Source organism: Bufo bufo, chromosome 2, assembly GCF_905171765.1.
Source record: "Bufo bufo chromosome 2, aBufBuf1.1, whole genome shotgun sequence".
NCBI lineage: Eukaryota > Metazoa > Chordata > Amphibia > Anura > Bufonidae > Bufo > Bufo bufo.
In genome coordinates, this window is record NC_053390.1 from 247,035,567 (window position 1) to 247,059,834 (window position 24,268).

Below are 24,268 nucleotides of genomic sequence, written 5' to 3' on the forward strand. Positions count from 1 at the left end.
TGCCTTCAGTGAGAGCAGGGTGACTGCTGTACAATACATTTGACACCTGTAAGCAATGGTACGGGCATAAATCGTGAGCCCACTCTATTGCTACGATGTACTATTATGGCACTGAGTGTCAACTACCTGCACTCAGTAATGTATTATATACATATGTATATACATAGGGGCACTCCCCAATTGGTAACATCCAGTTTACTCATAAACTTCTAAAAAATATCAAAGCAACGTCAACAGAGAGGTCTGAGAAAAGATACTCCAGAATGGTCATTTCAAGAGGAATACAATAATTTACAAAAAAAAAACAGACATGTCAGGGGAGTTAACAAGTCCTTTCTATTTTTACATTCTGATTCTTTTATATATTTTAAGCTCTGTTCAGCAAGCTGAGTTTTACCCTACAATCTCTGGAAGCGGTGACCAACCATCAGAGTACTGTTTGTATTTCAGCCCGCTTGGGTTCTGTAAATAGCCATTTGTTTTAAAGGAAACAGAAGGTCAGTGTCTTCAGGTACAATAATATATTAAGATTTTGGGGGGGGGGGGGCGGGGGGAATTTGAATTTAGACAAAAAACAGAATTTTCAAACACTGTTGATAACTATTTTGTTTTGCAGAATGTGATACTGGTCCTACGACTACATATACAGTGAAGCAGTACACGGACGGTACAAACCATGTTGTATGGAAAATATATAATATCTATATATAATTTTTGGACTTGACATGAGGGTAAGTACATACTGAACAAATGTCCTCTTCCCTGTTAGGGCTCATGCACACGACCGTATGAATTTTGCGGTCCGTAAAACACACCGATGACGTCCGTGTGCATTTTGTATTTTGCAGAAAAGCTGGCCCCTAATAGAGCAGTACTATCCTTGTCAGTAATGCGGACAATAATAGGGCATGTTCTACTGGTTTGCGGAACGGACATACGTAAACAGAATGCAGACGGTGTAACTTCCGTTTTTTTTGCAGACCCATTGAAATGAATAGTTCCGCATGCGGTCCGCAAAATACATACGGTCATGTGCCTGAGCCCTTATAAGGAGAACGCACACTTTTGTAAAGCAGCTACACGCAGCTGCATACATTGCCATATGCTTTGCAAGGCAATATTTTTATACCTTTATAAATGATATAATGCCGTTCTGCTGTTACTAACCATCAGTCTCCCACTGTACACACAAAGAACACAAGGGAACATTCCAAAAGAAGACAAAAATAACATTTATAGGAAACCATTCTTTTTTCAGTTTAACAGGTTGTTTTTCTACATACATATCTACAAATGTATCTACACTTGTGTTTACAGTGCTTGCAGAAATGAATTGTTAGTTGCACAAGGGCATCTGGTAACGTAGGCATGCTATCATACAATCTCATCTGGAAAATAAATAAGAGTAGCTTTATTCTGTTTATTAACTAAATAAATAAAACTTCATGGGCGCTTCTAGTCTAGCCAGTGTAGTAGAGCAGTGCTTCCTTTAAACCACTGGGTTGATCAGAAGTTTTTGCACAAACCTATGAGTTGAGCCAAACGGATGTAAGACTAACGCAGTTCAAACATTAGTTATCACCCGATAAATAAGTGTTGACAAGGTGGCATCATATTGAAATGAATAATTGCACGGTAACTAAACTTACATCTCGAAAATACACAGCAAATGAATAAAAGTTGGGTTTACACAGCACACATCTTGTAGTGTCTCATTGCGTTCCACTGTTAGGTGGTTGGGAACAAGCGAATAAGGACATAGCTGCTTGATGCACCACTATACATTTACTGTCTACTCAAGTGTGCTCATTTGTAAAGCAGTTTTATTAAATTACTTGATGACTTCGTGAAGGAACATAGGCTACACAGTAAAAGACTTGCATAGTTATAGTTTAATAGCACATAATGTGCATTTAATTCACAAATAGTGCAGCCAAAACTTCACTCTCCAAAGGTAAAAAAAAAAAAAGAAAAGTTATTTTAATACCTCAAGGCTCATCTGCAACTGAGCCCACCATACTGTACATTTATTTCCAGGAAATACAAGAAAACAGCACAACAAAAGCATATGGCTTCTTTAAAGCAAGAATAGTGCACTTGACCCTGCAGAAGTCAATGCCCTGTGTGAATAGGTCGGGATCACTGGTTCACGAACAGAGCAGCTGTGGGGGCCGATACTGCACTTTCTTTTCCAGTAGCATTGGTAAAGCTGAACTTGTATAAAAGTCCAATTTACTGCTCCTCCTTAGTCTCTGTGCTCATCACCCTCCCCCAGCACAGCATTGCACTGACACATCTCAAAGTGCCTTTGTTGGCAAAGCATGTCCTTTCTAGTGACTCAGCGTCATCAGCAGGATTAGGTGGAAGATCCAGCGTGCTTGTTGGTTGCTGTCCCAGTCACAATGGTAACTATGTCTACCCTAATGAATTTAGGGTGAGAGCAACTTTAATTTCAGCAGTAATGTAATCCAAAGCATACACTACTGGACAATTAAAATCATGCATAAAACATCCATTGTCTAATAAGTTTAAATAGTTGTTCAATAAGATTATTCACTCCCGTTATCTTGGTCCATATTCATAACTGCTAGGTGCACCAGCTGCAGAATACATATTGGCGGCTGCTGGGTTCATATGATGATGGTGATAACCATGTCCTCTGATGCCTGGTAAAGGATAGGGACTTGGTCTGGTTTTTGCTCCTAGATAGTGATCATAGCTTGTTGGGTACTTGTATGGGTGGTGATGGAGAGGTTCTGAACCCTGAGAATGAGGGTCCAATCGGAGTTCATGGGGAGGACTGGGTCTGCCAGTACTAAGAGATACAAGTCCACCGGGCACAGGAAGTGATGGGCTGAGAACTCTGGACATTAGTTGTTGATGGGCTGCATCCCCGTGTAATGGAGTGCCACTGGTGTCCCTTTCGTAATCTCTCCTGTCTCCATCTGCAAAACAATTGAATTAACATTAAATTATATTCTGTGCTCTACAGATATAAACTGTATCTAACTGCACTGGGAAAGAAAACATTAGACACTTTTGAAAGAAATCTGGGCTGTAGGAATGTAGGAAATCAGTCTGACCTGTATTATTACCACTCGTGTCTTATTCAATAATTGCACACTTTTTTTATTTTTGTACAGATATGTTATATTTGATTGTGGTTATGATTGGAGCATTCTATACTCTTGTTTGTGGAGATGTATTTCGCATATATGTTTGTTGGTGGTGTATGTAGGCTCATCCCTAGAAATCTGTATGATATTGGAAGATATTCTGTGCATAGACCATATATATGTGATAGTTTAGCTTGCGGTTACACACAGTGATATTTTTTATAGATTTTTCTAATCATAACAATTGTCTCGTCTAACAAGCAACATTTTTAATATGTACCTGTCCAAAACTATTGAAGGAGCATTTGTACACACTAGGACCATGGTTGTATGGTCTGAAAATTACAATTAAAAGGCCACTTTAAGGCTTCTTTCACACAAGTGTCTAGGAGAAAAGTGATGGTTTTGCATTTAGGTTGAATCAGCTCTGCAACTGTGTTTTTGTCCGTTATTTCCGTCCAGATTGCATGTTTTTTTCACACGCGTGAACAAAAATTGAAAGATAACAATCTACATCTCCTAGCAACCATCAGTAAAAAATGCATTGCATTTTGATTACATCCGGATGTTTTGTTTTTCACACAAGCCCTGTTTCCTCCTATGAAGCCAGAGTTGCAAGAAAAATGCACAATATAGAACATGCAAGATTTTTCCTGAACACAAAGATGATGCCTCGCATTCAATAAATGCATCGCATCAGTGCGGAAAACGTGTCAAAGAGCTCTGAATCTCTAAACAGCTCAGCACTTTCTTCTAGTTAATTTATTTTATCATTCATTCCAATTGGCATCCTGCAGGCCTGACATGTTCATATCTGGCACTGAACAGGAAAGCACAAAGCTAAAATTAAATTCATGGATTAATACAAAAAAAAAGTGTTTGTTATTGCTGTTTTGTATTCAGTGGATCAGATGTTCTTTCACCCTGTTAGTAAAATAAACAGGGGGCTTTGCAATTGTTCTGAGCAAAAGCTGCTATCAATGCAAGCGAATCTATCTAAAAAGTAAGCTGTCTATTTTCCAGCACTCCACAGTCTAAGTGCAGGGTGGGGAAGAAAAGCAACAGAACCGTTGTGCGGAAAACCCCTCCAATCCTAATCATTGTGCTGAATTGAAAGCTGTGTCCTCCTGACAAGACATTCTTATAGGGATGAAATCTGAAAGAAATGACTGACAAGTATGTGCACGCTTGAAATTTCTTAATGTTGTGTAACCCTAAACAAACACAGACTGCATTTTGTTTGACCAGACCCAAAGTGTGCTCTAGAGGATGGGCCCTCTTGGTGTCTCTAGAAATGTTTGCACTGCATAATGGAAAATAAATGCATGCAAAATGTACCAGTATGTGACATTTTTGAAATTTAGAGTGTAAGAAGCAGGAAAAACTCCTACTGTGTGTGATTGTGTGTGGTATATGGCCCATAGTCTGCCAATCGTTTCCTGCTTTGAAAATACAGCATATGGAGGGGAATGAGGACTACTGTTGTTGTTCGCGTTCCGCTAAAAATAAGGAACGAAATAGATAAAATGCCCAAAAGATGCCAAATGTTGTGATTTTTTTTTCTACAGTCAGCCAGCAGATGAATCTAAAATAAAAGCCATCTAAGAATGTGAATAAACAGGTCTACAAGTTGGTGAAAAATTTAAAGTTGTAGATAATTACATTTAAAGCCTATCACCACTCAGGACCTGAAAGTCCAAATGTGATTGATACGGATGTGTTGGGTATGTATAAGCAACATTAAAAAAAAAAAAAAAAGCTTGTTTTTATCATATAAGTATTACTCATTCTGACTATGAAGGTGTATTAGTGCTGTGGTGGTCAAACAAAGTGAGACATATTTGACAAGCTTTCAGGTGTCAGAAAGTTGAAAACTTTGACACAAGCCATTTTCCACAAAGTGAGGCAGGGAATGAGGTTGGCAGTGGGGGGCCAGCCTAGTCAGCCCAGAACATTTATTATCAATTACACCACAAAACTAAAATTTATGCCAGCTCCTACTGGTGTAGATTTCCGTTGTGTTCTGCGCCATAATTATAAAGAAGTGTGCGCAAGAGGTATACAAACTGCCTTACTGTCTTAATAAATTCCCCCCAAAATGTATATAAAATACATAACATATAATGTCAGACTGTATCAATATGACAACACAATTGTAAGATTCCGATTTCCACCCCACCCCCACATTGAACAAGTTCACGATTGCCTAGGCTGCCATTTTACTGACCTTTGTCACTTCCATTCTGTGGAGGTGATGAAACCAGATTCCTGGACCTTGCAAATGCGCTCATGAGTGGGAGGGATCCGGGTCTATGGTTTCTGGGCCTGAAGGTGACACACATCATAAACATTTCAGAACATTTGTCCCCACACAATTCTAACCTATCTAATAAAGCTTTATATTTTGTGCCAGCATGTGTGCTCCATTAAGCAGAATCGTATCATTTTATTATACAGCTCTTTTGTCTTATATTCAAGATAAGAAGATTTCATATGAAGGACACGACCTACACAAGTGTTTTGCGTTTTTTTTTAATTAGTAGTAAATCTAGTGATAAATTAGTCAGTAGCTATTTTAATAACACTGTTTTCCTCTGGTAGCCTCTTACCCTCACTTTACTCCTATCCACTGTGTGGTGAATTTGTAATATCCTTGTGTAAACACACTGAACTGAGGCCTGAAACAAGCAGGCACTTGTTCTATGAAAATATGATGCAAGTGTCTGTTTTGTAAAGATTTGCTTGTTGCAAGTTAACCCAGTTTATAAAACTACAAATGTAAGGGTATGTCAGTGACCTGCTATGAATATTAGGTATTAATCGTTTTAATCTGAGTTGTATTGATAAAAAGTATAATAAAATACGGTGGCGTTTAATTGGTTGATAGGGTAACTACATACTGTATGTGTTCTTCTCCATAAATAACATTTGCGGTAATTCTATTTTACTCACCAGTCCTCTGGATCGCAATCTCTGAAGCCCTTGGCAAATGGGTTACTAGCGATTTTAAGTTGTGTTATCTAAAAAAAAAAAAGTTACTAAAATGATGACCTATCACAGGACATAAAACTATGCAAAAATACAACATATCACAATGTAGAAAATTACTCTCTTGTTTGCTCAAACTAGAGGAAAACATATTTCTTCCAAATCTAGATTTTTTTTCAATGGCCATATATAAATTATACATGATATATCATTTCATGTTTTTTGCTAACTATATAGCTTGTACCCAATTAGCTTACATTTAGCACAGTTTAACAATTTAGAGAGCATTAAGCTCGTTTATACTGGCACATCTGAGGCTGTCGTTTTTAAGGACTACAGATGAGGATGTATCTACATAGTAACATAGTAACATAGTACATAAGGCCGAAAAAAGACATTTGTCCATCCAGTTCGGCCTGTCATCCTGCAAGTTGATCCAGAGGAAGGCAAAAAAAACCTGTGAGGTAGAAGCCAATTTTCCTCACATTATCACAGGACGAGCTGTGCAAATACCGATTGACATACGTGATTTATCATGAGAATTGCGAACACATGCGCAATTCTGAAAATTCTAATGAAAGATGCTTCTCTGACACCTGCTCTTAAAGGAGTTGTCTGAGATAATTAATCTTAAAGGAATGCTTCCAAATGCTGTAAAAACGGATTGCATACTCGCCTCATTCTCTTGCGCCATTCTCCGTGCTGTTGCTTCGGTCTCTAGACTGACTGCAGTGGTGACATGCAGGTATACGGCACATCACTGCTGCAGCCAATCACTGTCCTTAGCTACATTCATCACAGAGAAGAGCACAGTATGTCATTTATTTTTTATGTTGACAGGATTTGGGGACATTGCTAGAATTTTTAGTTCGCTCATACAACCCCTTTTATCATCAAATTAATAATTGTTGAAGGTCTTATGCACAACAAAATTTGCTTGCAGTTCATTTTGTTTTGATTTGTAATACAGAGCCAAATTTAGTGGAGGAGACAGTGTACACATCCATATGTTTTCACAGCTGTATTTCCATACAGAGCATGCATAACTCAATACAGTTATATTCCATCACATGTCGTATTAGAAGAGAGTGGAGCTGGGGGAAAAGGTGTCCATAATAGGGATTGATGTAGCCATTTCTATGACATCTGTATTACAGATCAATATTTATAGCTTTCACATGAGAGAAAATACAGTTAAAAAAAATATATCAAGATACAAATTAAAAGCCCTGAAACATAGCAAAGCTTAAAAATAATACTGATTTGATGAGTTAATCCTTCATATCTTAGCTCTGTATTTTAGCTTTCCTTTCACAGTTGTATTGTGAACAAGGCCTAAGTGTAAGTAAAGGCACCAAACGTAATGCAGTGCTTCAGTGCTTGTGATATGAAGTATTAAAACGACTACAAAGCAGCTGGATTTTTCTAATAAAAAAAAAATATCTATTTAATCAAAAGAGAACTTGAGCTTAACAGATCAGTGATATCCATATTTTTTTAAAGACTCATGGCAAAACAACAACCATGCAAAAATATAAAATATGTGAACAATGTGCAATAACCTGTTGGTCTGAGCTAAACCTGCAAGTACTAAAATGGCCATGCGACATAAGAGAAAACTATTTTGTCAGCTGGCAGGAAAAGGGAGACTTTTTAAATGTATTGAATATATTCAGCAAGGTTGAGCTATTATTAAAAATTCGGAACATAAGTCAAAAAGTGGGGAAAAAATATAATATATAACGGATTGATTCACATTACAAAAAAATAAAAAGGTAAATAAAAAACGTTCAGTTTGATTATATTCTAGATGAAATAAAGTATCAACCAGAAATAGGAAAGTGTGCATCAAATATACATAAATGTATTATTATTTAGTGTCAGCATTTATTTTATAAATTTACTACATTTTAGTAACACTTTCAGTGATAAAGTGCAAAGATGCAAATCCGTAATAATAACGTGTTTTATTCATTGACGTCATAAGTATATTTTCTTTTATATGTAATATTGTCATATGAGGGAAATAGATAAATGTGGGAGATTATTGTTCTCGTACAGTTTTCCTTTAGGGCAGATTTAATGCATTAAGATTACTGTCTGGATCGAGCTCTCGGGGTCCTATTAGTCAGAAAAATATTTTTTCATTAACGCGCAGCGATCGATGATTTAGCGAGTTGTTTGCTTTCAGAAGAAGTTCAATTACGTGAAATACACGTTAAATATTTTTTGCTGTTTGCTCATCACAATTGTTTTTCTTTCATTTACACTGCTAATGACCGGCAGATTTCTGACCAGACGAGAGGATTCGGTGGCGACTAACAGTAATCTTTTAGTCAGGCAGATTTGTCCGATCCATGGAAAATGATTTCTCGTTTGTCATTTGATCACAGCACACTGTTACATGCGACAATCCAACAATTATACAAGAATTCAAGTAATAATCGCTCAACCTCCATAGGCCCTTTTAGCGTGAAATATATTTTTCTGAGTGTGTTGCTGGACAGAGAAGCCTTCTACAGAGCTGAACCTTTCTTCTGTTCATACCACATCCCTCTAGGTGTAAGAGGTAGAGAAACAACCATTAGCCCCTTTGACACGAGTGAGTTTTCCACGTGGGTGCAATGCCTGATGTGAACGCATAGCACCCACACTGAATCATGACCCATACATTTCAATAGGTCTGTGTACATGAGCGTTTTTTTTTTTTTTTCACGCAGCCCTGGCCCCATAAAAGTGAATGGGGCTTCAATGAAAAACGCATTGCATCCGGAAGCAAGTGCGGATGTGATGCGTTTTTCACTGATGGTTACTAAGAGATGTTGTTTGTAAACCTTCAGTTTTTTATCACGCGCGTGAAAAACGCATCAAAACACATTGCACCCGCGCAGCGGAAACAACTGAACGCAATCGCAGACCAAACTGACTAAACTTGCTTGCAAAATGGTGCGAGTTTTACTGAACGCAGCCGGAGCCAATCCGTATCGTTCGTGTGAAAGAGGCCTTAGGGTCTGTAAATGAACATATGGGTTTTTCTCCACAGAACTAAGCAGAGCCATTCAAAAACCTCAGTTCTAGCAGATTGAGGTTACTGGGAGAATAGGAGGGGGTGTAGCATGCACTTGTAAGAACATGGCACATTATAGAGATGGGTCACCAGCAGAGCAGCAAGACAGATCACTGGTGTGTATTTATTTGGCTCATCTGGGACAAGGCTGGGCATTCTCTAAATTTAAGTAAATCAGTGGATAAAGTATGTGATTGTGAGTTTCCGGAATGGGTTGAAAAACAAACTTTAAGCCCTTTCTGTGACAGTTTCAGACTTAGAGGTCAAAGTGATAGAAACCAGGAGAGAGGCAATGAGAGGGGGAGAGAGAGACAGAGCAGCTGTCCCGGGTCATCAGGAAAATGCCAAGCTCACAAGAGTGCCGGGGACTACTGCTTCCTTCTCCCTGTGTCAGTCATAGGTGATGATGTGCATGCACTGCATGGTTTTCTCTACCCTAAACGACACACAGTGCACTGCTTGGCCTATTGTACCCATAGTAAGACACGGGGCAGTACATCACCTACAGTACCCACAATACACAGTGCACTGCATAGCATGCTCTATTAATAACAAACTAGTGGTAATAATGACAACACAGTGCACTGCATGGCCTGATAATAATAATAATAACAAGACACTGCATGTCCTGATAATAATAACAAGACACTGCATGGCCTGATAATAATAATAATAACAAGACACTGCATGTCCTGATAATAATAACAAGACACTGCATGGCCTGATAATAATAACAACAACACACTGCATGGCCTGATAATAATAATAACAACACACTGCATGGCCTGATAATAAGGTGGAGTTCACACTCCAGTTATTTGGTCAGTTATTTCCAACAGTTAGGACTCATGCACATGAGCGTATTTTCTTTCCGCGTCTGTTCCATTTTTTTTGCGGACCATATGCAGAACCATTCATTTCAATGGGTCCGCAAAAAAATGGAAGGTACTCCGTTTGCATTACGTTTCCGTATTTCCGTTCCGCAAAAAAACAGAACATGTCCTATTATTGTCCGCATTATGGACAAGGATAGGACTGTTCTATTAGGGGCCAGCTGTTCCATTCCGCAAAATACGGAATGCACACGGACGTCATCCGTGTTTTTTGCGGACCGCAAAATACATACGGTTGTGTGCATGAGGCCTTACGGTGAGCCAAAACCTGTAATGAAGCCTCCACAAAGATCATGTATAATGGAAAGATTTGCACTTGTTCTGTGCGTTTGACCTACACCTGGTGTTGGCTCACAATAACTGATTGAAATAACTGGCCTAAGAACAAAAACACACTGCATGGCCTGATAATAATAATAATAATAAAAATAACAACACACTGCATGGCCTGATAATAATAATAAAAATAATAATAATAATAATAAAAATAACAACACACTGCATGGCCTGATAATAATAATAATAATAATAATAATAATAATAATAATAATAACACACTGCATGGCCTGATAATAATAATAATAATAACACAGTGCATGGCCTGATAATAATAAGATGAACAACACAGTGCATGGCCTGATAATAATAAGATGAAAATCACACTGCATGGCCCGAAAATAACAATAAGAACAACACATTGCATGTCCTGATAATAATAAAAGAACAACATCACGCTGCATGGCCTCATGATAATAATAAGATGAACAGCACACTGCATGGCCTGATGATAATAATAAGATGAACAGCACACTGCATGGCCTGATAATAAAAACAACAACACACTGCATGGCCTGAAAATAACAATGAGAACAACACATTGCATGTCCCGATAATAATAAAAGAACAACAGCACGCTGTATGGCCTGATGATGATGATAATAATAAGAACCAACAACACACTGAATGGCCTTATAATAAGAACAACACACTGAATGGCCTTATAATAAGAACAACACACTGAATGGCCTTATAATAATAAAAGAACAACTGCACACTGCATGGCCTAATAATAATGATAAAAAGAACAACGACACACTGCATGGCCTGATGATGATAATAATAATAAGAACCAACAACACACTGAATGGCCTTATAATAAGAACAACACACTGAATGGCCTAATAATAATGATAAAAAGAACAACGACACACTGCATGGCCTGATAATGGCAATAATTGATCATAAACAACAAATGGCATTGCCTGATAATAAGTAATAATAACAAAGGCTGCACTGATAGTAATACCATAATAATAAACAACACAGGGTGCACTGCATGGCCTGAAAACAATAATAAACAACACACTGCGTGGCCTGCTAATAATAAGTAGGAGAAAACAAAACTGCATGACTGTATAATAATTTAAAGAACAACAAAAACCTGCATGATCTTATAATAATATTGATAATACATAGTCCACTGCATAGCCTGCTGAAGTTATAATACCACATAGTCCACTGCATAGCCTGCGGAAGTTATAACACCACATAGTGCACTGCATATCCTGCTGTAGTTATAGTACCACATGGTGCACTGCATAGCCTGCTGAAGTTATAACACCACATAGTGCACTGTATAGCCTGCTGTAGTTATAGTACCACATAGTGCATTGTATAGTCTGCTGTAGTTATAGTACCACATAGTGCACTGCATCGTCTGGTACACTTATAATACCACATAGTGCACTGTATAGTCTGCTGTAGTTATAATACCACATAGTGCACTGTATATCCTGCTGTAGTTATAGTACCACATAGTGCACTGCATAGTCTGGTACACTTATAGTAGCACATAGTGCACTGCATAGTCTGCTGTAGTTATAGTACCACATAGTGCACTGCATAGTCTGATACACTTATAGTACCACATAGTGCACTGCATATCCTGCTGTAGTTATAGTACCACATAGTGCACTGCATAGTCTGCTGTAGTTATAGTACCACATAGTGCACTGCATAGTCTGGTACACTTATAGTACCACATAGTGCACTGCATAGTCTGCTGTAGTTATAACACCACGTAGTGCACTGCATAGTCTGGTACACTTATAATACCACATAGTGCACTGTATAGTCTGCTGTAGTTATAGTACCACATAGTGCACTGCATAGTCTGCTGTAGTTATAGTACCACATAGTGCACTGCATAGTCTGGTACACTTATAATACCACATAGTGCACTGTATAGCCTGCTGTAGTTATAGTACCACATAGTGCACTGTATAGTCTGCTGTAGTTATAGTACCACATAGTGCACTGTATAGTCTGCTGTAGTTATAGTACCACATAGTGCACTGTATAGTCTGCTGTAGTTATAGTACCACATAGTGCACTGCATAGTCTGCTGTAGTTATAGTACCACATAGTGCACTGTATAGTCTGCTGTAGTTATAGTACCACATAGTGCACTGTATAGTCTTCTGTAGTTATAGTACCACATAGTGCACTGTATGGGCAGGTGTACTTATAATACCACATAGTGCATTGTATAGTCTGCTGTAGTTATAGTACCACATAGTGCACTGCATAGTCTGCTGTAGTTATAGTACCACATAGTGCACTGCATAGTCTGCTGTAGTTATAGTACCACATAGTGCACTGCATATCCTGCTGTAGTTATAGTACCACATAGTGCACTGCATAGTCTGCTGTAGTTATAGTCTGCTGTAGTTATAGTACCACATAGTGCACTGCATAGTCTGCTGTAGTTATAGTACCACATAGTGCACTGCATAGTCTGCTGTAGTTATAGTACCACATAGTGCACTGCATATCCTGCTGTAGTTATAGTACCACATAGTGCACTGCATAGTCTGCTGTAGTTATAGTACCACATAGTGCACTGCATAGTCTGCTGTAGTTATAGTACCACATAGTGCACTGCATATCCTGCTGTAGTTATAGTACCACATAGTGCACTGCATAGTCTGCTGTAGTTATAGTACCACATAGTGCACTGCATAGTCTGCTGTAGTTATAGTACCACATAGTGCACTGCATAGTCTGCTGTAGTTATAACACCACATAGTGCACTGTATAGTCTGCTGTAGTTATAGTACCACATAGTGCACTGCATATCCTGCTGTAGTTATAGTACCACATAGTGCACTGCATATCCTGCTGTAGTTATAGTACCACATAGTGCACTGTATAGTCTGCTGTAGTTATAGTACCACATAGTGCACTGCATATCCTGCTGTAGTTATAGTACCACATAGTGCACTGCATAGTCTGGTACACTTATAGTAGCACATAGTGCACTGCATAGTCTGCTGTAGTTATAGTACCACATAGTGCACTGCATATCCTGCTGTAGTCATCTATATCTATCTGTCTAGTTTACATGGGTATATTGGAGGCTATGGAGCAGTGGCAGGCACTTCCTTAGCACAGCAGGCCTGGCACATCTAGGAAAACAGAGAAGTAGCTTTGTCCAAACACAACCTGATTGACATGTCACAGTGGGGAAGTAATATGGAGTCAGAGTGCAGCGGCTCTGGGTTTACATAGGTAATGGTATCCCTGTGGGGTTCAGGCTTGTTTTCTTTGCCTCCTGATGTCCATCACTTGCATTACTGGCCAGAGCTGGAGGAGCTGCTGGACAATGCCTTGAGCAGATGGCACTGGAGAAGATGGGGGGCCATTATAATAGCTGATCTATATGTCCTTATTAGCATGTCATTAAAGTTCCTGGACAGCTTGTAAAAGTAGGGGGGGGGGGGGGGAAATTCTACTGTCATAAAAAATAATTGATGTGTCTATGATTTTTCTAAGCTGGAGGAGCTTGTAATTATTATTATTATTGTAATTATCATAATTTTATATTTCCCAGTGAATGTTCATATGATTTCCATTTTTTATGTAAGTTAGCCAGGTTAAAAAAAAATAATAATAATAATCCTATTGCAGACACATTTCCTATAGCCCTGGCAGTAGATTACTAGTCATGCTGCCTATTAAGAAATATCCATAGTAAAAATAAGAACATAAGATAACAGTAAAGCACAATAAGCAGCCCTTCCTCTATGTTATGTGATAGGGGAGAGGAAATATCGTGAGATTTGGTGACTCTCACGATAAGGAAACGATAATATGAATTAAGAAACGTCACACTGTCTGTGGGGCCCCTGGGCTACACTTCAGATATTTGGCGGGAAATTCTCAGTCATGAAACTGCTGCAGTGCGGAAGCACTGAAGGAAGCGGAGCCAGTCTCCTCAGTCAGAACTCCATTATGTGCAGTCCTATTTCCCTTCCAGCTATAGATTCCTATAGACATGTGTGCGTTATACTGTCTCCTCGGGGCCATACAATATGACAATAAACTATCACTATAAATCCTATTTTGGCATTGGTGTCCTGAGCGGAGCCCACGGCCTCTCCGCCATCACTGGGGCAGCGTAGATAGAAGATACTCGGGGGCGGGCGCACACTCACCCGGTGGTTCTGATAGGCGGTGACGGCTGTGAAGCGGGTCTCCTCAAACACGAAGGTCTTGAAGTTCTCCTCTGCGTACTTCTCACTGTCCTTCCGGGGGTCCACATACACCACATGGAAGCGCGGCTGGTACCGGTGCATGGAGTTCAGGATGATCTGCAGGACAGGGAAGAAGCCCGAATCTTTACCACAAGTCACCAGCAAACTATTGTATCCATTCCCCCGTGTGCAATATAAAGAAATCTAATAATGGCTGGAATCAATAATGGGAGGTAAAGGAGTACACGGCCAGTAGAAATCAGTGGGGCACATTAGAGCATAAATATATAAAGATCGATAGACATAAAAGGTATAATACAGTAGGCAGAAAATAATAGACTATAGATTGTATTCCGATAATAGAGATAATTGTGTAATAGCAGAAAGATATGTGTAGATATAAATCTGTAAACAAACAGACAACTAATAGAAAAATAGAGATATAAAATAGAGCTAACATAAAAAAATAAGTTAATATATAATAAAAAAAGATCAGATATACATAGATCGAAAATAGATGATTGTATATATATATGATTAAAAAAAACAATGATAGATAAGAATAAAAAAAACGAATAAATAGATGATATTAATTTTAGATGATAGATGTAGATAGATATGATATTATACCAGATAGATACAAACATAGATATAAATAACATATAATATAATAAAATGACCAGAATACAACAAAATAAATAGATTATTAAATATATAATGGAAAAGACAATTATAGATAACAGTCGATAGATAAAGAGAGAAATGATAGATATATAGACAGATAGACGGATAGATAGATAGATAGATAGATAGATAGATAGATGGACAGATAGATAGATAGACGGATAGATAGATAGATAGATAGACGGGTAGATAGATAGATAGATAGATAGATAGATAGACGGATAGATAGATAGACGGACAGATAGATAGATAGACGGACAGATAGATAGATAGACGGACAGATAGATAGATAGACGGATAGATAGATAGATAGATAGATAGACGGACAGACAGACAGACAGACAGACAGACAGATAGATAGATAGATAGATAGATAGATAGATAGATAGATAAGTCCCAGTGAGAGGACTGAAACTTCAGGTTGGTGAATAAAGAACACTATTTTGAACATAACCCTGGGAGTGCCCTGGAATTGTCTTCTCTAGATAGATAGATAGATAGATAGATAGAATGAATAGATAACAGACAGCAGCCCCAGTCTATGGTGGCATCACAGATATGTTCGGCTCGCACTCACATGGCCGTTGTCGTCCAGTAAGTTATTGGTGAGTTTCAGTTTGTCAAAGGAAACGATCTGCTTCATCCACTGGGCGCCCTTGGCTGGAGAGTCGGGGTGGTAGTGAACCCTGCCGGGGGTGGCGGGGTCAGCCTTGCCGGCCACTAACCAGGACGAGCTGTGGAAGGCATATCTGGGGGGAAGGCACAGGACACCTCATCACTGGTGGTCACCATCACTGCACCACATATCTGACACACACATGTCCGACCTCGGTGTGTACATAGGCCTGGTGTGATGTATAGCCGTGTGTACATGCACATATATGTCTGTATGTGCCCCTCAGGTGAAGTGAGGGCACGGCCACTCTGGTTACCTGGTGGCATTTTGAAAGAGAAGACCAGGTGTGAATGAAACAGAAGCTGTATCTGTCTTTTATGCTTTCTCTCCTTTTATGATTCACTCCTGATTTTAGCTTCCAAAACTTCATCAGGAATCCTGACCGTCTGGACGTACCTCTATAGTGATATGCGATATGTATTTCTATTATATACTGTGTGTATGAACGTTTCTTAGTGCGTCTTCCATAGTATGTACCGTGTACATATGCAGTGTGTATATAGGTGAGGTTCTATGGGATTTGTGGTATTGAGTAAATATTTGTGGTGCATGGGGGACCTCTCTAGGACACCACAGGTAGTATATACTCCTGTAATGTGTATACTGTGTGTATACTATTATTATTTGTGGTGTATGGGGGACCTCTCTAGGACACCACAGGTAGTATATACTCCTGTAATGTGTATACTATTATTATTTGTGGTGTATGGGGGACCTCTCTAGGACACCACAGGTAGTATATACTCCTGTAATGTGTATACTGTGTGTATACTATTATTATTTGTGGTGTATGGGGGACCTCTCTAGGACACCACAGGTAGTATATACCCCTGTAATGTGTATACTGTGTGTATACTATTATTATTTGTGGTGTATGGGGGACCTCTCTAGGACACCACAGGTAGTATATACCCCTGTAATGTGTATACTGTGTGTATACTATTATTATTTGTGGTGTATGGGGGACCTCTCTAGGACACCACAGGTAGTATATACTCCTGTAATGTGTATACTGTGTGTATACTATTATTATTTGTGGTGTATGGGGGACCTCTCTAGGACACCACAGGTAGTATATACTATGTGTATACTATTGTATAGTGTATAATGTGTATACTATCTGTATAATGTATATTGTATAGTGTGTATTGTATAGTGTATTATGTGTATACTATGTGAATAATGTATAGTGTATAATGTGTATACTATGTGTATACTATTACTATTTGTGGTGTATAGGGGACCTCTCTAGGACACAGAGGCGGTATATACTCCTGTAATGTGTATACTATGTGTGTACTATTGTATAATGTGTATATTGTATAGTGTATTATGTGTATAATGTGTATACTATTACTATTTGTGGTGTATAGGGGACCTCTCTAGGACACAGAGGCGGTATATACTCCTGTAATGTGTATACTATGTGTGTACTATTGTATAATGTATATTGTATAGTGTATTATGTGTATAATTTATATTGTATAGTGTATTATGTGTATAATGTGTATACGATGTGTATACTATTACTATTTGTGGTGTATGGGGGACCTCTCTAGGACACAGAAGTGGTATATACTCCTGTAATGTGTATACTATGTGTGTACTATTGTATAATGTGTATAGTGTATAATGTGTATACTATGTGTATACTATTACTATTTGTGGTGTATGGGGGACCTCTCTAGGACACAGAAGTGGTATATACTCCTGTAATGTGTATACTATGTGTGTACTATTGTATAATGTGTATATTGTATAGTGTATTATGTGTATAATGTGTATACTATTACTATTTGTGGTGTATAGGGGACCTCTCTAGGACACAGAAGTGGTATATACTCCTGTAATGTGTATACTATGTGTGTACTATTGTATAATGTGTATATTGTATAGTATATTATGTGTATAATGTGTATACTATGTGTATACTATTACTATTTGTAGTGTATAAGGGACCTCTCTAGGACACAGAGGCGGTATATACTCCTGTAATGTATATACTATGGGCAGCTATATCATGGATAGGATCTCTACATAATCTTCTCAGCACCTCTCATACATGCACACGGATATCGCAATAGTGTGCACAGTGCAAGGTTAATGTACACAGCAGGTCATTGCACTGGCACTAAAAGTACTGTAAGGAGTCCAAGACACTTGTAATACTGGTTTTGAAAGTATGTATAGTACAACAGCAGTGATACAGACAGATATACATTCATTCCATTGGCCGGCATGCAGACCTCCTATGATATACACATATGTAATGCCCCACACATGTGTCATGGAGTCACCCAGAGAGGACATGTACATGAGGAGAAGCCAATACTCTAGAAGGATCTCTTACCGATAGCGTTTATCGTCCACTGGTACAAAGTCCATTAACAGCATGTAGTCAGCCATGGGGTCCATCCCGAATATCTTCACCTGGAAGGTGGGGAACATGCGCCTGATGGGGGAGGGAGAGGAGAGATGATGCCCCCTATCTGATCAGCAGACCTAGTCCCCTCTCCTGATTGATGAGCCTATAATGTTACCTCTATTCCCTGCCTATCCCAAGCCCCTGAGGCTACTGCCCCCCTGCTGATAGCAGGGCCTCATCCCTGACCACATCCCTCCAAATTCACTTTATTACATTGCTATATAGAAAGCTGATCGATAGATAGACAGGTAGATAATAGATAGACAATAGAAATATAGATATGAGATAGATAGATAGATAGATAGATAGATAGATAGATAGATAATAGAAATATAGATATGAGATATATAGATATAGATTAATATATAGATCAGACACAGAAGATCTTTGAATTGACTGGTAGTCATTCAAGCTATTACTTTTATCTATATTTTTTACTTTTATATCTATGTATCTATCTATATATAATATATATATATTATATATATATATATATATATATATATATATATACACATCTATTTATTACTTGTATCTATTATGTGTTACTTTTATATCTATCACTTTTATCTATATTTGTTACATTTATACCCATCCAGCTTATGTGATTAATGAGACCCCGGTGTTTAATTTTTTTCCTGCCTATGATTTGCACACAGAAAAAAAACCTCTTTCAGGATTTGTCCATTCCTTGAGTTCTTGAAATGTGAACTTGCATAATGAGGACTGTGCGGGATGCGGTGCGGACGGTGGCGGTGTCACCAGGACAATGCGGGGACAAACAGGTAGCTGACACACACATCACTGATTTTCCCCATCACTTCCACTGCTCAAAGGCGTTTGTAACTCATTTTACTCCTGAACTGGTTTCCAATAGCCTCTTAATGTAAGGAGATGTCACCTCATCCATTGCACCTACTGGAGATGTCAGCGCCGGTGACCCGTGGGACTAATTCAGGACTTTCTTCTCAGATTGTGCCCTACAGAAGGAAAACCTGCCATCTTACTCCCTCATCACCTACAGCATGGTATAAGTCAGTATGTATATAGGTAGCATCTCTCATAGTATTAAGATGAAATACATCAATAAATCTCTCATAACCTCATAGTAGTCGAATAAATCAATATTTCTACATGTTATAATATCTCATAGAATTCAGTAAATATGTAGCATTAAATGGAATAAATCTATATTTGTATATGTTATAATCCCTGATGTTATTCTGGAAATGTGTAGTATTAAAATGGAACAAGGCAATATGTGTATATGGTATAATCTCTCATGGCATTAGAGATGTATTATAATTGAATAAGGCGATTTCTTAAAATATTATGTATTAAATTTCAATTAGTTCATACCTATATATCTTATAATCGTTCATAGCATTCAGTAAATGTTTATTTATTTTTTTATTAAAATTAGCTAAGTAAATCAGTGTATATCTTATCATCTCTCATACAGTTCAGTAAATATTGTGCCCAGATGTACTTATAGTTTTTAGGCTATTTCTGCGATATTTCGGAAACAGTCATTTTCTCTAGTTTTAGGGGGCACGGCATTTTGTATAATGGGGAATAGATATACAAAAGAAATATTATTGGGATATGAAGTGAGTAGAATATACAGTTTAATACCATGAAGTCCAGACTTTGACAAAAGGTTTGGCCCCGGGGGTCCTCAGTGTGATATAAGTGAGAGTGATGGTATTTATTTGTCCTTGAAATTGATTTAAATCGATTTTCACCCGGTGATATGCAGCAGCGGCAGCAGCAGGGGGTGTCAGGCCATGTAGCACCCAGAACTGGACAGGAAGAACCTGCGTTTCAGTCTTTGCCCTGGAGCTGACATTTCTCTGCTCGTCCTATCTATTCTGCACAATCACCTGTTGAGATGTAATTGGATTCAGTAATTGGGATAATATTTGCTCTGAACTCCGAGAGGAAAAGGAGCAAACACCTAGGAGATAGAGGAGATACAGGAGGTCAGGTCTAGAGGAAGCCTGGGGACAATACAGATAAGGCCAGGGCCCTCCACAATGTGTGCACTAATGCCCTGAATATAACACAGATACTTAATAAAACATAAATGTAAAGTATTCTGTATTTACTAAAGCCAGGATAACGTGGAGCTTAATGGGGAATACATCGCTGAAGTAGAATCCTGCATCTCCCACTCCGATCATTATTCCAAGTTAATTATTATTATTACTATCATTATTATTATTATTATCATTATTTATAATTATATTATTAATATTTATTTTAATATTATTAGTATTTATTTTAATATTATTAGTATTTTTTTTCCTATTATTATTATTATTATTATTATTATTATTATTAGTGGTAGTAGTATTTATATTATTATTATTATTATTATTATTATTATTATTATTATTATTATTATTCACAGGGGGATTGCAGGCCTCTTTTCACACCATATATTCAGGGTTTCTGGAGAAATCATTTGTGGGATCTCCTGATCTCCTCCATTGTCTACCTGACGTGGGAATCCTCCTGATGGTTCAGCTCCAGATTGTGCAGTCAGCACCCTAGGGCCTCCAGGTTTTTACAAGGCACAAATCTCCCCTTTTTTCCTATAATCCCAGTGGTGTTTATGCCTCCGTGCTATGGAGTCTTGGAGGGGAATTAATGAAATGAATGTCTTGGTGTCAGTAAATGTACCTGCTGGGATCAACCTTTCAGTGTGTAATGCTATAATATAGCATGTTATATGATGACACTACATAATGGATCCTAGCAGGTGGTGAGTGACCATGTTTTCATAACCGCTCACTGTAAATTATTCAGGTTTTCCCTCCACATGGGCTATGCCAATTATTGTAATTACACCAAGAAATATTCCCACTATGAAATCATCTTTCTAAAAGGGTCACAGTTTCCACTGCCAGCATCCAACTTCCCCGGTGGATTGTTTTCAGGCCTGGAGAAGTTCACCCTGGTCACCAGCTCCTGACAGATTGTGAAGGAAATTCTAGCAGAACATAATGTCTCCCAGTATATTCCCAGTGACAGGACGCGTCTTATGGTCTGCAATACATATGATCCCTTTAAAACCCAGCTACACATGTGTCCTAATTTTAGCAATGCAACACACAATGCATCCTACCATTTGGATGGGGGCTAAAAGTCGCACAGAGGAGTCTCTCCTTACCTTCCAGCCTTGGTTACGATCATCTCTGTGCCCAGCTGGTTAAACTCATCCCAGAGGGCCTTCATCTCCAGCTGCACGGTGATGTTGGCCACCTTTGGGTTCTTCTTGACCGGGGCTTTGCTGCTGTTGCTGCTGTTGCTCCCAGGAGTGGAGGAGGATGAGCAGCTGGAGGACGAGGCTCCAGCACTTTCCGATTCCGGGCAGGCATGGCTGGAGCCAGGGCCGAAGCTGTAGGAATGCTGAGCCGCAGAGCAAGGTTCGTAGTGAGGTTCGTGCTGGCTGTAGGGGTCCCCCGGAGATGGGGAGAGGTGGTAGCCCCCAGAAGCGTTCAGGCTACTCAGGCTGTTGGCTGTGAAAGCTGCAACATCGCAGAAATGCGAGAGCTGAGTGAGCCAAGGACTGGAGATTGCTGAGATCATACCCAAAAATAATAATGAAAAAGAAAAGCAAAAAGAATAAAGCAGAGGACAAAGCTATTCCAAGCAGGGCTGCGGCTACCTGAGTCCAGGCTAACACTGCTGCATGCAGGAATTTGGGAGAACAATGTAGGTGATCTGGAGGCTGCTCCCTTCCTGGTGTTTGCTCAGCCCAGATGATCTACGAGCAGCTATAGTCCCCCGGCTGCCTGGAGTAACCTGTCTGTGGACAACATTCCTGGATTGCTGGGGCCAGTCAGATCCTTCCTGTCCTTGGCACTGGACTGGGTCGAGTGGCTCTGGGAAGAGCAGCAGAGCTCCTGGTTGTGTGCTGGGCTTCAGCCCTGAGTCTTGTGTCTTATCTCCTCGCCTGCTCAGAAAGGCAGGGCCTCCCCCTTCTGCTGGAGAACCGGTTCCTATTGCTATTTGGAGAAGCAGAAGCTTGGGCTCGCAGGTAATGCGCCCTGTCCTCGCTTGTGGGACCCTGATGGGATGATTGACACACAAGTGCCTCTTCTTACCAGAGCTTCCTCCTCATGACACCCACTTTTCAGAGCAGTTATATAAGGCGTCACCCTTGCTACACCCCCTCCTCTCTCCCACTACTGCCCTCCCCTTCCTATTGTTTGAACAATAGATATACACACTTGTGTAGACCTCCATCCTCAACTAAACAAACAGGGCATTTTTACTGCCACTAAAAGCAAACATCCAGCACCAATGAGGTGCCACATACCCTCCTCTGTACCTGCCCTATATCTGCCTGCTAGGACAGGGATTGTACTCACAATGAATGGATCCTTTTCTTCCTGCCCATATGTGTGACATATTTGTGATAATGACTATGGTAAGCACAGGAGAAACATATATGGATGCCCAGAAATCCTGCAGATGATCCAGTGCACTTAACTGTAAATATGTAAAGCCTGCTGACATTGGGTAATGTAGGAACTATCCTTGTTGGGAACTATATGGTGATGTTTATTATTACAATAGGTATTATTTTTTTTAAATATGCTTTTATATGTTTATGACAAAATAAAATACAAATAAATATCATTCGTTTTTTTCCTTTTTTACTGGTATGTATTCATTGAATTAATTTGTGTGGTTATTTTTTCTGTCACAAACTCCCACATTGCTAAACATCTGTCATGTTGCATTGACTCCATGACTGAATTCTTTTTTTATCTGTTATCTGTTTTGGTAATATTGTAGCAGCGCCTCTCACCATGTGCAGTATTGTCTAAGGCTGTCATAATTAAGCAGTGTTAATAAGTAGCCGCTGGTAATAATCTGCTGATCCCTTGGGGTACTGATATTCTACCTGGTTTTCTTGCATCAGTGGATTTCAGGCTAGATGCGACCTGTTTATGACCTGTGCGCCCGTGATGGCTGCTCACATGAATGCTATTATCTCATATTTCTCCCTGTTTTCGGCTACATTTCTATATAGTAACGGACTAATGTTATGCAATAGATACAAATGTGTGCGGGGAAAACTTGTATTTTCTTTGGTGAACCTGAAATTCGGATTTGCTTGGAACAATACTCTTGACTTCGCCAGATACATAGGCTGTTGTATATGAGCAGTATATGGTTGGGTGTTGTATATGAGCAGTATATGGTTGGGTGTTGTATATGAGCAGTTCTTGTACATGAATGTTGGATATAAGCAGTTTTTACATATAGTTGTAATGTATGAACAATTTTTGTACAGGGGTAGTATATATGTGCAGTTCTTGTACATGGATGTTGTATATGAGAAGTTTTGTACATGGATAATGTAGATATGCAGTACTTACAGATGGATATTGCATATGAGCAGTTCTTGAACATGGTTATAATATATGAGCAGTTTATGCACATGGGAATTGTATATTAGCAGTTTTTGCACATGGGTACTATATATGTACATATGCAATTCTTGAACATACATGTTGTATATGAGCAGTTCGTGCACATGGATATTGTATAGGAGCACTTATTGCCCATGGATATTGTATATGAGTAGTTTTTGCACAGGGGAAATGTATATTAGCAGTTTTTGCACATGGGTAGTATATATGTATAATTGCAGTTCTTGTACATGGGTATTGTATATGAGCGCTTCTTGCATATGGATATTGTATATGAGCGGTTCTTGCACATGGATATTGTATATAAGCAGTTATTGCACATGGATATTGTATATGAGCGGTTCTTGCACATGGATATAGTATATGAGCGGTTTTTGCACATGGATATTGTATATGAGCGGTTCTTGCATAGGTATAATGTATATGAACAGTTC

The 24,268-nt window shown here is 38.9% G+C and overlaps 1 protein-coding gene across 1 annotated transcript; it reads right to left on the reverse strand.

Moving 5' to 3' along the window:
- Positions 1–1,187: 1,187 nt before the first annotated feature.
- Positions 1,188–22,501, reverse strand: TBX1 (T-box transcription factor 1). The gene is made up of 7 exons (XM_040416329.1): positions 21,560–22,501; positions 18,310–18,411; positions 15,861–16,032; positions 14,561–14,716; positions 6,069–6,136; positions 5,344–5,441; positions 1,188–2,945 (listed from the first exon to the last, which is right to left on the reverse strand). The coding sequence occupies exons 1-7, from the start codon at positions 21,976–21,978 to the stop codon at positions 2,563–2,565; spliced, it is 1,398 nt and encodes a 465-aa protein (XP_040272263.1). The 5' UTR covers positions 21,979–22,501; the 3' UTR covers positions 1,188–2,562.
- Between the last annotated feature and the right edge of the window lie 1,767 nt (positions 22,502–24,268).